We start from the raw sequence: 14596 nt of genomic DNA, 5'->3' as shown, positions 1-14596 counted from the left end.
ATCAGGAAAAGGGGTCTGGCTTCTTAGTCAGATGTTTATAAATAATGTTCCAAAGTGACTTTATCATCACTGCTACTCAGTACGTTTATATGACATTGGAGAAAACAGATTTATTGTGTTAGTCCGACTAAAACTGGACTTTTAAAATAGATGTAAACATTTTTATCCACTTATCCAGGGCCGGGTCGTGGAGGCAGCAGGCCAAGCGAAGCATCCCAGACGCTTTCCCTGGGGGACCCCAAGGCGTTCCCAAGCCAGATGAGATAAGTAATCACTCCAGCATGATCTGGGTCTGCCTAGGGGCCTCCTACCAGTGGGACATGCCCGAAACACCTCTGGTGAGTGGTGCCAAGGAGGCATCCTGATCAATTCAATTCAATTCAATTCAATTTTATTTATAAAGCCCAATATCACAAATCACAATTTGCCTCACAGGGCTTTACAGCATACGACATTCCTCTGTCCTTATGACCCTCGCAGCGGATAAGGAAAAACTCCCCAAAAAACCCTTTAACGGGGAAAAAAAAACGGTAGATGTCTGAACCACCTCAACTGACCCCTTTCAACGCAAAGGAGCAGTGGCTCTACGCTGAGCTTCCCCTGGATGTCCAAGATCCTTAAGCTATCTCTAAGGCTGAGCCCAGTCACCCGACAGAGGAAACTCATTTCAGTTGCTTGTATCCGCAATCTCATTCATTTGGTCACTACCCACAGCTCATGACTATAGGTGACCTATGGTCACCTGGTCATAGGTCACCTATGGTCATGAGCTCTGTGGTCATGCCTGAAATTCTACTAAATCAAATTTCTCAAAGTCAGACTAACACACCCAGATAATACAATTGGGAGTTGAATTACTCCTGTATGTATACAGTCAATCGGACCCAAACTGGCATAGGTGCTTTGCGCATAGTCCACAGTTTCTGGAGCCATGCATTTTTGGACAGAGGAGGAGACACAGTTCATGCTGTGTCAGCTGAGAGAGTTAAATATTTTAAAATACATGGATGGAAGGAAAACAGGGAACAGAGACCTGTTCAAAAAAGTGGCAGAACAGCTGGTTGATGCTTGATTCTTTTGGTCTGTGACATAATAGGTCAACTGGTAAAAGGTCCAACACTAACAAACTGAAAGGAGACATATCGTCACCTATCGTAGCGGAGTCGGACATACTTTGGTCAATGAAGCGATTCCCCTCCTGTGCCTGTTTACTGGGACAAGGAAGGCAGTCCAATTAAATGGCCTAGTGGAGCAATAACCGTAGATGTGACCGTGCATGTAAACGTACTGAGTGACATTACCATTAGCTCAATCGTGGAACCCATCAGCTATCAGCTACCGGCAACAGCCAGTATTTCCTGAGATCTGGTGAAGTAATTTGATATTTCGGTCAAGACTTCCTTTACCTTGTGCCAAAAAAAGATATCCATATATGGACACAGATTAATTTTAAAAAATAGTAATATAAAGCTAAGTTGTCGTCAAAGGGTAGCCGATAAGTTCCAAACTTGCATTTCAGTCACTGCATTCTGCTTTTCCACATGGACTGTTTTACCTGCTACTCAAACTAATTGGTTGATACTACGTTGACTATAAAAGGAAACCAGAATGTTTCTTATACCAAAATCTTGTCCTGCTGCCTACAAATTCTGAGTATATATGGAGATATCTGTTTATAGAGATTAGCATCAGGTAAACTGGTGTAAAGTTAGTGTTCGTGTCCATTACTGATATTTGTCTGAATTTAGTTCAGCCTGTAATATTATATTACTTTAACACCTGCCTAAAAAGACAGCAGACATTCAGAGCTTTGTAACTACATGTAAACATGTGAGTAAGAACTTTGCATTGTGTGAGTGTGAGCTCACCTTTTTATGCAAATGACAAACATTGCGAACTACCGAACCAGCTACTCTCAGACATTTAGGCAGAGAAGCAGAAGGAACTGCATGATTTGAGGTAAGGCTAAGAGATTTGCTTAATTAAGAATGTCACTGTGAGTAGGTAGGTTTTAGCTAGGGACTGACGACTATATCTAAGGGTATTTTATTTTATAGATAGAATGGAGCGAGAGAGCAGAGATTCTGTCATCTTTTACATACTACCAAAAGGTGTTCTGGTTCTTGACAGGGGTTGATTGTATTTTCTCAAAGCAATAAAATGAGAGGCAAAAACATTTTGGATGCACTTTACCCTGACTAAAATCTATTTGCAGAACAGATGAAAACAGCTTTTGTCACCTTTAACATCCACATGAAACTGCATTGCATCATCTGTTGTCTTGCAGCTGTAAGTCCCTGCATCAGACAGCCGCGCTGACTGGAAAGCCAGTGTTCTTATGGAACCCTCTGCCAGCATGTCTTGCCCAGCTGCTTCGTGTAGATTTATTCCGTCCTTGTACCAGTTAACTTGAGCGTTAGGATCTGATATCTCACACTGCAGCACTATGGGTTCATCAACTTCAACAGACTTGTTCCTCTCAGCCTCACAAAGTGTGGTAATTTTCACAGGCGGAGCTGGGGATGTTTGAGGTAACATCAAGAGAAAATTGCATCACTATTACTGACTACAACAGAAATGATGCTTTCAAACAACAAGAGCAAAATCTCAAATCAAGATTAGTCATGCCAATAAATCTAAAGAGTTAAAATAAGTCATAATAAAAGATATGTCTTTATGTTAGTAATCTAACAAGAGGTATCTCTGGTTAGACTTGAGATAACTAGGCATTCAAGTTAGAATTTGAAGCTAATGTATTTACTCTTTTTCCTATCTTTAATATTCCTCACAGACCACCCAAGCTCAAAGTTTTACATCGACTACTTAAGTAGTTTTAGTATGTACAAAATCAAGTACGTAAATGTAGAAATTGTCAAAATGCCAAGGATTGCAAAAAGCAATCTCTTCATTTTACACAATGTCAACATTGTGCCCGTCCATTTTTTATTTTTTTTTTTTGATAATGCTAACCATTTAAATCACCTTCAACAGCCACCTTATTTGCAGTGACACTGTCACTCCAGTGACTGTCACATGTCCTTGACAGATAGATTTCTTCTGATTGGACAGTGGATGCCTGCTTGATATAACGAGGCTCTGCAAACTGGGAAGATGACCTTTGCCCAGAGCCAACTGTCCTGTTCACTTGGTCTTTTGATACCTTCATGGTGTGATGACACTCTGCTTGGACCGTTGAGGCCTGCATGGACTGATACAGCACCTCTGAAATGTTAGGTACTGCTTGCCCTGTGTGATAGAGGTCATCCAATCTGGCATGTAGCAAGTTGTAATGCTCCCTTGGTTGGACCGTTTCTGCCTCCTTAGAGTTATACAAGTCCAACGACTGAAGGGACACAGTGTTAAGGAAGTCACTGAGCTTCTCTGACTGGACAGTTGATGCCTGTAGAGGTCTTTTTAACTCCCCTGACTGGTCAGTTGTAGTCCATAAGGAGTTACAGGACCCCTCTGAATGGACTGGTTCAGTTTGTAAGCAATTAAGAAGGTTCTTTGACAGGACAACTGGCATCTGTATAGAGCTACAGTGCTCCTCTGATTGGATAATCGTAGTTTGTAAAGATTTAAAAGGCTCCTCTGATTGGACCATTTCAGTCTGTACAGATTTAAAAAGCTCTTCTGATTGGATAATTGCAGTCTGTACAGCTTTAAAAGGCTCCTCTGATTGGACCATAGCAGTCTGTACAGATTTTAAAGGCTCCTCTGATTGGACCATTTCAGTCTGTACAGATTTAAAAAGCTCTTCTGATTGGATAATTGCAGTCTGTACAGCTTTGAAAGGCTCCTCTGATTGGACCATAGCAGTTTGTACAGATTTTAAAGGCTCCTCTGATTGGACCATAGCAGTCTGTACAGATTCAAAAGGCTCCTCTGATTGGACCATAGCAGACTGTACAGCTTTAAAAGGCTCCTCTGATTGGACCATTGCAGTCTGTACAGATTTTAAGCACTCCTCTGACTGGACCATTGCAGTCTGTACAGATTTTAAGCACTCCTCTGACTGGACCATTTCAGTCTGTACAGATTTTAAAGGCTCCTGTGATTGGACAGTTGCAGTCTGTACAGATTTTAAGGCCTCCTCTGATTGGACCGTTGCAGTCCATACAGATTTTAAGCACTCCTCTGATGGGACAGTTGCAGTCTGTACAGATTTAAAGGGCTCCACTGATTGGACCATTGCAGTCCGTACAGATTTTAAGGGCCTCTCTGATTGGACAGTTGCAGTCTGTACAGATTTAAAAGGCTCCTCTACATGGACAGCTGAGGTGTGTGAAGATTTAAATGGCTTCTCTGATTGAACAGTTCCAGTGTATGAGGATTTAAAGGACTCCTCCGATTGGACAGTTGCAGTGTGTGAGGAGTTAAAGGACTCCTCTAATTGGACAGTTCCAGTGTGTGAGTATTTAAAGGACTCCTCTGACTGCAGAGTTGCAGCTTTTAAGGAGTCACAGAACTTGTCTGATTTGACTGTTGAAATCTGTAAGTGGTTAGTAAAGTGCTCTGACTGGGCAGGTAAAGTCTGCAGGGGGTTACCTAGCTCTGACTGGACAGTCCGCATCTGTTTTGAACTATGCAGCTCTTCTGATTGGACAGTTAGAGTCTTGAGAGTGGATTCCTCTGATTCAACAGCTGCAGTTTGTAGAATATGACAGATCTCATCTGTCTGAAAAGCTGTCTGCAGAGAATTATCAGGCTCTTCAGATGGGGCTTCTGCATGCTGTAGGTAGTAAATTAACTCCTCACCTTGTGATTCTGTGGGCTTATTCATGTGATGGTGTGTGTCAGATTGCATTATTGTTGGCTTTTCAGAGTTACAGTAAACTGGAGATTGGGCATTTGTAGTTCGTTGACTGTCGGAGAGCTCCTTTGGCTGTTTAGTCGTAATCCAGTCAGTTATATGTTCATATGTCGACTGAGAAGTTGGCATTTGCCTGGAATGTTCTTCATTTGTCTGAGTATCTCCTCTCTTGTCACAGAAGGTGCCAGAATTGCATTTTGAGGACATGCAGTCAACTTCAGCAGCATAAGCCTCTTCAGTGGACTTCTTTTCTTGGTCAGAAGAGAGCCTTGGCGATGTAGCTATAAGCATTGTGATGTACACAGAGAAAGGTTTTCAGTGGTTGATGGTCTCAACACTTCTTCTCATAACAGAATTTTACATCAGTGTGGGTTAGCATGGAGTTATGGGATAATTCATTGCAAAGACAAACAAGAAGATCGACCAGGTTTGGTCTGAGATTGAGCTCCTATAATTCCCCATTCAACTGACTCCTAATACTGGGGTACCACCAGTATGTACACTAACACCCTAAAAACCTAAAAAGTACATAAATTTCTTGTCTTTGAAAAGAGTTCGTTGTCATTGCAACAGTGAAAGGTTCAGGGCAGCAATGTGAATGAGAGGATCTGGTGATGAATAAGACATAAGATGGATTTAAAGAGTGGTAAGCTGCTTGTTACAAGCAAAGATGGCTGTTAAAATGAAGAATTATTTAACAAACACAACATGTATGTTAGTATAAGGAGCAGCTACGCAGCTACTTAACACCCACATGTTGATTAAGAGCCAAACACTGCAGGAAATGACATGAGACCAGGATTCAATATGACAAAAAGCAATATTGAAAAGGAAAAATAATGCAGATGCCTCAGATGATTGAGCTAACACCACTATTGTTAGTGGCATTTATGTGCTGGGTTAAGATGGATGACTGATGTTGAAATATATCAAATCACCTTCGACATCCACAGTGTATTGGACAGATGAATCAGCTATCTCACCAATCTCGTCACCATAGTGACACTGCTCTGCTGTTTGGACAAAGCCAAAGAGAAAACAATGAGCTGGGTGATGGCTTCATGTATATAGCTAAATACTTGATTCTTATTTGTGCAGGTACAATGTGGAACACCACCTTTCATGTCCACATTTAACTGTGCATCACCAGATGTTTCACAGCCAAACCTCCCGTCATCAGACAAGTCATATGACTGGAGGGGCACAGCTTGGCTGCTGCTCTGTGATTCACAGTCTGCTTCCCATTTTGGATAGATCGGGGTTCCATCTTTGTACCAACAGGCTTTGGCAATGGGATCTGAAATCTCAAACTGCTGAACAATTGGGCAGTCCGCTTCAGCAGACTCAGTCTTCTCAACATCAGGATCAAGCAGATATGTCGGAGGTGGCACTACAGACAATCATTGGGGGTATAATTTCAGTGTACATCTTAGATGTTAGTGACTTCAAATAAATACTATCAAAACTATCACAGATATTAGCTCTGCACTGTAACAACAAATAAGAAGACAGACTACACAAAGAGTTAGTCCTAACTAAAATTGGAAACACATTTGCAAAATCACCTTGATTGTTTACTATTAATTGGGCAACATCATCTGCTGTTGCACAATAGTATGCTCCAGAGTTTGAAGGATGAGTTGGTTCAATAACAAGGGTCTTCTTGATGCCTTCCATTTCAAAGTCAGGCTCTTTATTAGAATCATGTTCTTTATCCTCCTGCCATGACACCTGGAAAGCAGGGTCTGAGGTTTCACATGTTGGTTCAGTTGGGCAGGTTGCATCAAGTGACTGCGTCTCCACAACCTCTGGCGAGGGCGACAACGGCAGCGTTGGAGCTAAAGATGATGATTCATATTATAATTGCGGACTCAACAGTGCATATGTACACTCTGAATAAGAAAGGGGTTATAGGTTCAGCTTTCCCAAATGGGGAACCAATCTTTTTTAATATCTCAGACCAAATTCAAGGAGAAAAACTCACATTTTCAAGGGTTACATAGATATTTTCATTTTGTCAGTAGAGGTTATTTACCATGACTTAAGATAGTTATAACTTCACACAAAACACCACTAAAACACAGACAGACAGATATGCATATAGTAAATGTTAATTGCATCATGTCACCAGAAAGCTCTAGGATTTGCTCTAAGATTCAGCAAATTTAAATAAAAATCACCTTTGACATCCACAGGGAAGTGAAAAGTGTCATCAGAGGTTTCACAGCTGTATAGCCCTGAGTGCAGGAGCTCAGCAGATGGGATAATGACTCTGCTCACCGTGCCTGTACTCTGTATATCCCAATCATTCTGCGAGGAGAGCTTTACACCATCTTTATACCAGCAGACAGGCACAGTGGAGTCTGCAACCTCGCATTCCAGCTCCAAAAGTTTGCCCGCTTCAAGTGACTTGGTTCTCTCAACATCAAAGATAGGCGAGTACGTCACTGGTATAGCTAGCAATGGGAATTCAGGACAGCTAAATAAAATCAAGGCTGTGGAAATGGATACCTTGCAGAAATGTTACTGCTGAGCAGAAAATTAAAAGGCTGTCGAGGCTTTAAATTCAGGGCACAGCAATTGCAAATTGAATTATTCTACCTAATAACTGCCTAGTGCATTAACAGGTCTTTAAGGTTATATGCATGAAACAGTCCTTCAAACCACATACAGTACAAGCGGGGATTATTAGTGGCATCTAGAAAGAGGAGGTGGGGTTATAATATTAACGCACAAGGTAAAAAGGATAAAGTCACCTTTGATCTCCACTTGAAACTCCATGGTATCATCCTGTGTGGTGCATCTGTACACACCAGAGTGGCACAGCTCGGCAGACTGAACAACTAATGTCCTTGTGTTGCCCTCTGAGTGGATTTCTAATCCAGTGTTTGAAATGAGCTGCATTTCATCCTTGCACCAGCAAACGTGGGCCTCAGGATCCGACACCACACACTGGAGTACAATAGGGCAGCCTGCTTCGATCGACTTGGTCCTCATTTCTTCAGGAATTGCTGAGAACTTCACAGGTGGAGCTACAGATATGTTTAGAGCTTATGTCAACCTTCAATCAACCTCATGCCAGCCTTTAAGGTGATTCATCATAATCTATTTACTGACAACTCAATTGCTAACATGCTGTAATGCAGTCAAAGAAAAGGTGACAGAGTAGCTGCACTTCTTATGAGTGCTAAGAAGAAAGGCAAAAGACAACATATAAAAGTATCATCAGAGTTAGTTGCTTTGCTGAGGAGGAGCTTGTTAATGTTTCACATCACTAAAGGTAAAACCAATCACCTTTTATGTCCACACTGAATGTGATGGCGTCACCCTTTGTCTTGCAGCAGTATAACCCAGAGTGGAAAAATTCTGCTGAATGGACAATCAGTTTTCTCGCCAAGCCGTCAGTTAGAATATCTACTCCAGTTTGAGGATGGAGCTTTGACCCATCTTTGTACCAGTGCACCTGGGCAGAGGGATCTGAGAGCTCACAGCATAAAACAATGGGGCAGCCGAGTTCGATGGTTTTGTTCCTCTCAACATCTGGAATTGCTGAAAACCTCAGAGGTGGGGCTATGGATATTTAGATAGTTTCATGGATTGTTAAATTGTAAATCTTATATGTTTTGATAAGTTAGACTTTAAGAGGAGACTAAATGCATTTTTAAATAAGAAAAAAAAGGTGGGGGGGTGACAATAAAAATGGTTAGTGAAGGACACCAGTATTGTTAGAAACTCACTCCACTCACCCTCGACTTCCACATTGAACCGGATGACGTCATCAATGGCATCACAGCAATACACTCCCGAATGTGAGAACTCTGCTGATTGGATGACAATTCTCCTCATGGTGCCCTCTGATTGGATATGCAGACCCTCCATTGTTTGTAATTCCACCCCATTTTTGTACCAGTGCACCGGAGCTGCAGGGTCCGACAGCTCACAGTAGAGCACAATGGGGATCCCAACTTCTACAAATTTGTTTCGATCCATTTCTGACATTGGTGAAAACTTCACGAGAGGAGCTGCAAATTTTAGAAAAACAAGGAGAACGTTTTACATGTTAGAGTCTTGTCAACATGCTTTAATCCCAAGTCGTCACATATCACTGCTTTGTCATTGGCCTTTCACATCAACACGTATTATGCCCTAGGTGTCCTTCTGCGTCTGCTGTTGACGTTCCAAGATACCGCTACCTATGCCAGGATGTCACAAAATCACATGGTTAGGCTTACAAAAAAACATCACAGTTTGGCTCTACAATCATTGTGGAAGCAAACATCAGGTTCCTGGGTGAAACTCGTTTGTTGGACCCATCCTCCATCCCTCCCATCTGCCCTATAGAGATTTTCCAGCTACTAGAAATATGTTGTTACTGGCAGCGTTTCAACCTGATGTTGTCCAGCGGTAGGGTTGGGTCGGTTCTCGGTAATACCAATTCGGTTCGATACTCCGTCTTGGACCGGGTTTTTTGTTTTTTAGACCGACCGGACCGCATACTCAGGCGGAACGCATGCAGAGCGCCGAAGCCTCTACTGTAGCCTGGGGAGTTGATAATGGCGGACAATTTAGTCTCGAAGAAATCAAAGAATGCGCCACTATGGCAACACTTTGGCTTTGAGCCAGACGAAGGAGGCAACCCTTGTTTGCACTGATTGAGTAAGCTGCAAAATTTATTTGTAAGGAATAAAAGAAACAACGTGTTACTGTCACTCTGTTGTCCTATGATTGTTTTTTATTTTAAATGAGTCAATTGCGCCCCCCAAGTGGCGAAAATCAGGTATTACCGACTTCATGCGGTTTTTCACAAAACCGTATCAAGTCGGTAATACCTCATACTGACCCAACCCTATCCAGCGGCATATCATACCACGTATCATACTGCCTTGACAGATGCTGTCCGGCAGACCAGCGTAGTATCATACCACAGTGAAAGGTGGCTTTTGGCATCAGGTGTCTTACACTGTAAATCACTGACAAAGCAGCAATATTTGACGACTTCGGAATGAGAATGGGCTGGTCTTGTCATTCACAATAATGAAGTATAGGCTACGGTAGTTAAGAGTGATTATGCATTGTTGGTACCAAACATTATTTGCAAATTTGTCCAAATTCCAATTAAAACAAAACACACAAACAAACAAACAAACAAAAACAACACAATGCATCTTAGGCATACTGGGACACACAGTAAATTATGGCAGTGACCCATACATACCTTGAATGTACAGGGCTGCAGAATCCCGAATGCCATAGGCAATAAATGTGATCTCAGCTCCATTGTCTGTATCCCGTACTCCTCGAATGCGAAGAGATTGGTGTGTTCGTGACCGACGCATGGAATATCTTTCATCTTCCTGAAGCTGAGTACCATTTAAGAACCATGTACCAATAACTGAAGCAGAGAGCTCAATAGAGAAGAGGGCATCTTGCCCTTCAGGCACCAAGGCATCCTGTAAGGGAGCTTGTATTCTGGCAACTGGAACTGGAATAGAGAATCCGTTTATCTGTGATATAGCAAGCAATATCCTCAACCAAATAAAGATTTCATTAATCAAAAACAAACAAACAAAGAAAAAAAACACCCACCCACACGGGATTGACTCAGCACAGCTGTTTTAGGATAACTGAACTTACCCAAGTGAACAGCTCTAGGGAACTCAACATTGTTGCTCTTCCCATACTTGTTCACACTGCAGATGCGAAATCGATAATCAGCCTCACATGGTACACTGTCACCAAGAATCTCTACAGAGGTTGCAGAGTCGGTAGTCAGGCACTGTAGCCACTCCTGTGAGCCAGTGCCCACTTCCTGTCGTTCAAGCACATATCCAGATGGAGGGTTCTTTCGTGAGTCCTGAGCAGGAACCCATGAGAGAAGAGCTGCATTAGCACGCTCTGTGTTGATCTGCACAGCAACTGGACAACTGGGAGGACAATGTCTGGCCGCTGAAATAGGAGAAACCCTTTATTTATCAGTGTCTCTTTAGACTGAATTATCCGCTAAATGTTGATCAATTTCAGAAGTGACACACTGATATTTTATTGATATACTTTTGTGGAATGCTACAATCTACAGATGAGGGACCCTACCTTTCACTCTTAGCTGAGAGGAAGTCTTGGATCTGCCTACAAGGAAAGTTACAAGGCCAGAGTCTTGGGGCATTGTATTGACAAAAACTAGGATGTGAGTTCGACCAAAGGACTTAAGGATGGTCTGATGCGTTTCACGAAGCTCAATGGCATCTTTGTACCAATGTATGTCCATTTCCTCTTTCTCCACTTCAACACAAAAGGCTGCATTTTCACCTTCCAATACATCCACCTTTCTTGGAAGCTTCCGCAAAATTGTCCCTGCAAAGAAACACTTTGACAGTGAGTGAATCCTTAGCACATTAGCTGGATTTTGATTACCTAATGGAAAACAAGGACCCCACAAATAATTTGACAATATGTCATTTGTAATAATCTATCAGTGCATCACATATATAATCATTCATCTTCTAACCGCTTCATCCTCTTGAGGGTTGCGGGGGGGCTGGAGCCTATCCCAGCTACATCGGGCGAGAGGCAGGGTACACCCTGGACAGGTCGCCAGACTATCACAGGGCTGACACATAGAGACAAACAACCATTCACGCTCACATTCACACCTACGGACAATTTAGAGTCTCCGATTAACCTAGTCCCCAATCTGCATGTCTTTGGACTGTGGGAGGAAGCCGGAGTGCCCGGAGAGAACCCACGCTGACACGGGGAGAACATGCAAACTCCACACAGAAGGGCTCCCACGCCTGGGATCGAACCGGCAACCCTCTTGCTGTGAGGCAAGAGTGCTAACCACCACACCACTGTGCCGCCCCCACGTATATAATCAATTTTATATAATTAGCATTGAAAAAATAAAACTCTCTTCTGATCTGACTCTGCTACGGTAATGGTTTGGTTGGGCTTAGGCAATAAAATGACCTCATCAGTTCAAGGAAGAGATCACTGTCTTAGTTAAAATTATGACATTGTTAAGATTAGTCGACCTTCATTGTCAAAAAAACAACAACCCAACAACAACAACAAAAACAAATCAACACAGTCCCACTCTGACTTTATCACATTTGATCACGGACTTTCCACGTCTAGATACGACATGCAAGGTACTATCTGCCTGTTATATGCATTGTCATTTTTCAAAACACACTTCAGTTTTCACAGGAAATGTACAGTTTGCATACAGTCTCTGTCAAAATAAATACACTATGTTGGTACAACATGGCAAATTGACATCTCTTTTCCCTCAACAGCAAATGCATGTGGTTATGTTAGGCAACAAAAGCACGTGGTTGGGTGTAGGTAAAAACAACAGGGTTTGGTACAATCTTACTGGAATTGAACACTGGCCTCCCAGATGAAAGTTGCTGGTTGTTGGACCCATCCACCAGCCTTCCCACCCACCCTATTCGCACTTTCGCCGTCTTAACTTTAGTTCTTTTCTCACCCTGCATTTCCCCCTGACGCCGATGGGCCGGCCGAATATTATGCCAACGTGAAAGGGCAGCTTTTTTCGACTGTGTCTGACGCCAGAAGTCACAGGACTTTGGCGTCTGCAGAGTGAGACCAGGTTGAACAAATAATAAATTGGTCAGGGTTAGGGCACAGTTGAGGTCAAGGGTTATAAGAAACTGTTGACTGTTGGTAGATATCGCAAATTGAAGAGCTGTCTCCCATGGTAAAGTTCAATGTTTTGTTGACACGTCCAACCACTTCCACCTGCTCTACTCTGCCACGGGGCTTTCTCACTTATATTTTCTGAACGAATGATGCTATGTTTTGCTTAGAAGCAAAGTCTCATAATGGACTATCATATAGTGTTTCCCAATTGGCACTGGTTGAAAGAACAAAGATGAAAAGTAAGATCACACAAAGTGCTTTCCCAAAGTCAAATTACCTCACAAAAACTGAGACATCCGACTGTAAAGGTACCACAGTCTGAAAATAAAGTAATATAATTTGGTTGCTTTATCATGTGCTTTTGTATTTTTCATGGTGCTTTTTTATTTCATCCTGATTTACCTTTCACAGCTACCTCTGCAATGCTTCTGCCCCCATCAGGCATCTCACAGAGGTAAATCCCATCATCGTCAACTCCGATGTCACGGATAGTTAGTCGCCGTTTTGTTCCCCACTCCTCCATTCCATATTTGGCCCCTGGCTGCAGTCGTCTGTCCTCCAGATACCATGTGATGGGAACAGAGTCCTCTGGAACTTCACACTCGAGAATTGCCAAATCTCGCTCCCATACTTCTAGATCAATGAGAGGCTGCTTGAACCGCACAGGCGGCTCTGGCACCAAAGAGGAGGAAGCACACCGGTTTGATTAAGCCATTATAACATTTCCTAATAAAGAAATGCAGTTAAAAATCTAGCTTCAGATGTTCCTCTTAACAAGTTATCAAAAGCAGTAGTGTTACTTGATCAATCTAAACTCTTCAGGCAAGTCGACCTGGCGAAAACTTACACAGCACATCATCTGTGTCCTTGTAGTAAACAGTGCAAATTGAAATATATTTGGCAGTAAATTCCACTGAAGCAAACAAGATGAGCAAAATCACGAGACAAGTGGCTCATTTAGTTGAGGAATGGAGGGGTCATTAACACATCAGGGTGTTAGATAGGAAATAAACTGTTTGTAACTGACACCATCAGACAGTACCAGACAGTTGTAAACAAAAGAATGTGGACTGTATTTAGTAGTCTGTGTGCAAAGCTCTTCATTTCCTTATCTCACTAATGTTTTAATTCCAATTTATGTAAAACACACAGACAACTGATGAAATACATTTACCCATATTCCAAATAAGTCGACTTTAAATCCAGCCACTAGACACCACTGGCCATTAATCCCACCCCAATATAACTTTCTTTATCTCTGAATGACACAGTACAATGCTGTCTGTTGGTGCCATGAGTTTGGACTTCTCTGGGCCATGTGAGAAATATGATCCCCTACCCAAAGACTTCAATCACATGGACGCCCCCCCAGACCTTTCACAAGCTAAGTGACTTTGCAGACATCATACTGCTGTTGGAATCCACCACAAGCTGATGAACTTTGCCTGTTTAGATGTCTCCTGGGTTGAATTTCAGACCATTATTATGTTTCATTTATCCACCAATGGACCAGGACTGAATGACTTTTAATGCACCTGCTCTTTAATGAATTCAACTGACTGATCAAACACAGCCATATACTTTACTTGTACGTCAGTGAGTTTCTTAAGTGGACATTTGTCAGCAGGAACATGTGTCATACAATAAGCATTAGTATGCTATTGAATACAGCTGGTGCTGTTATTTGCTTTGGTCAGCATTGCTCATTTCTGTTACTATCTGCTTCACACACTGAGAGAATAATCTTAATTGTACCACTCAAGTATGTACTTAGATAATTAAATTAGGTTTTTGGTAGGAAATGTATTATTGTTTTTATTATTATATTGATTTTAACCAATCAATACACTATTTCTTTATGGTGTACCTGTTTGTAAGATGTATGCATAGTGAAGCACATTATATTAGCATTTTAAAGAATCATCATTCCACCATAACACTTTTTAAAGTTTAATATTGCCTTCCCTGTCTGGCCCTACCCCAATAAATGATCTCAGAGTACCTCTTTGGAGACATCTCACTGACATCATCCGAGCATCAAATGGACAGAAATCTGATCCAAGAACACTCCACACCCTCACTCACTCCTTTACTCGCTGCAAAAAGCCTCACAGGCTGCCA

The 14596-nt window shown here is 42.1% G+C and overlaps 1 protein-coding gene across 15 annotated transcripts in view; it reads right to left on the bottom strand.

The window, feature by feature from the left end:
- Positions 1-14596, bottom strand: part of obsl1b (obscurin like cytoskeletal adaptor 1b) — a 46832-nt gene that overhangs the window by 29121 nt on the left and 3115 nt on the right. For 6 of the 15 annotated variants that reach the window (XM_049593285.1, XM_049593291.1, XM_049593294.1 and 3 more), the window contains exons 3-15: positions 12878-13147; positions 10904-11164; positions 10448-10759; positions 10029-10295; positions 8560-8835; positions 8108-8383; positions 7570-7845; positions 6994-7269; positions 6379-6651; positions 5931-6203; positions 5752-5826; positions 4549-5094; positions 2241-2516 (exon numbers count right to left, since the gene is read on the bottom strand). In XM_049593285.1, the coding sequence (XP_049449242.1) occupies positions 2241-2516; positions 4549-5094; positions 5752-5826; positions 5931-6203; positions 6379-6651; positions 6994-7269; positions 7570-7845; positions 8108-8383; positions 8560-8835; positions 10029-10295; positions 10448-10759; positions 10904-11164; positions 12878-13147 (3657 nt within the window). The remainder of the gene's footprint in view (positions 1-2240; positions 2517-4548; positions 5095-5751; positions 5827-5930; positions 6204-6378; positions 6652-6993; positions 7270-7569; positions 7846-8107; positions 8384-8559; positions 8836-10028; positions 10296-10447; positions 10760-10903; positions 11165-12877; positions 13148-14596) is intronic. The other 9 variants (XM_049593286.1, XM_049593295.1, XM_049593296.1 and 6 more) reach the window with 9 other exon arrangements.

Source organism: Epinephelus fuscoguttatus, linkage group LG13 (assembly GCF_011397635.1).
Source record: "Epinephelus fuscoguttatus linkage group LG13, E.fuscoguttatus.final_Chr_v1".
NCBI lineage: Eukaryota > Metazoa > Chordata > Actinopteri > Perciformes > Serranidae > Epinephelus > Epinephelus fuscoguttatus.
This window is presented reverse-complemented; position numbering and strand designations above follow the sequence as displayed.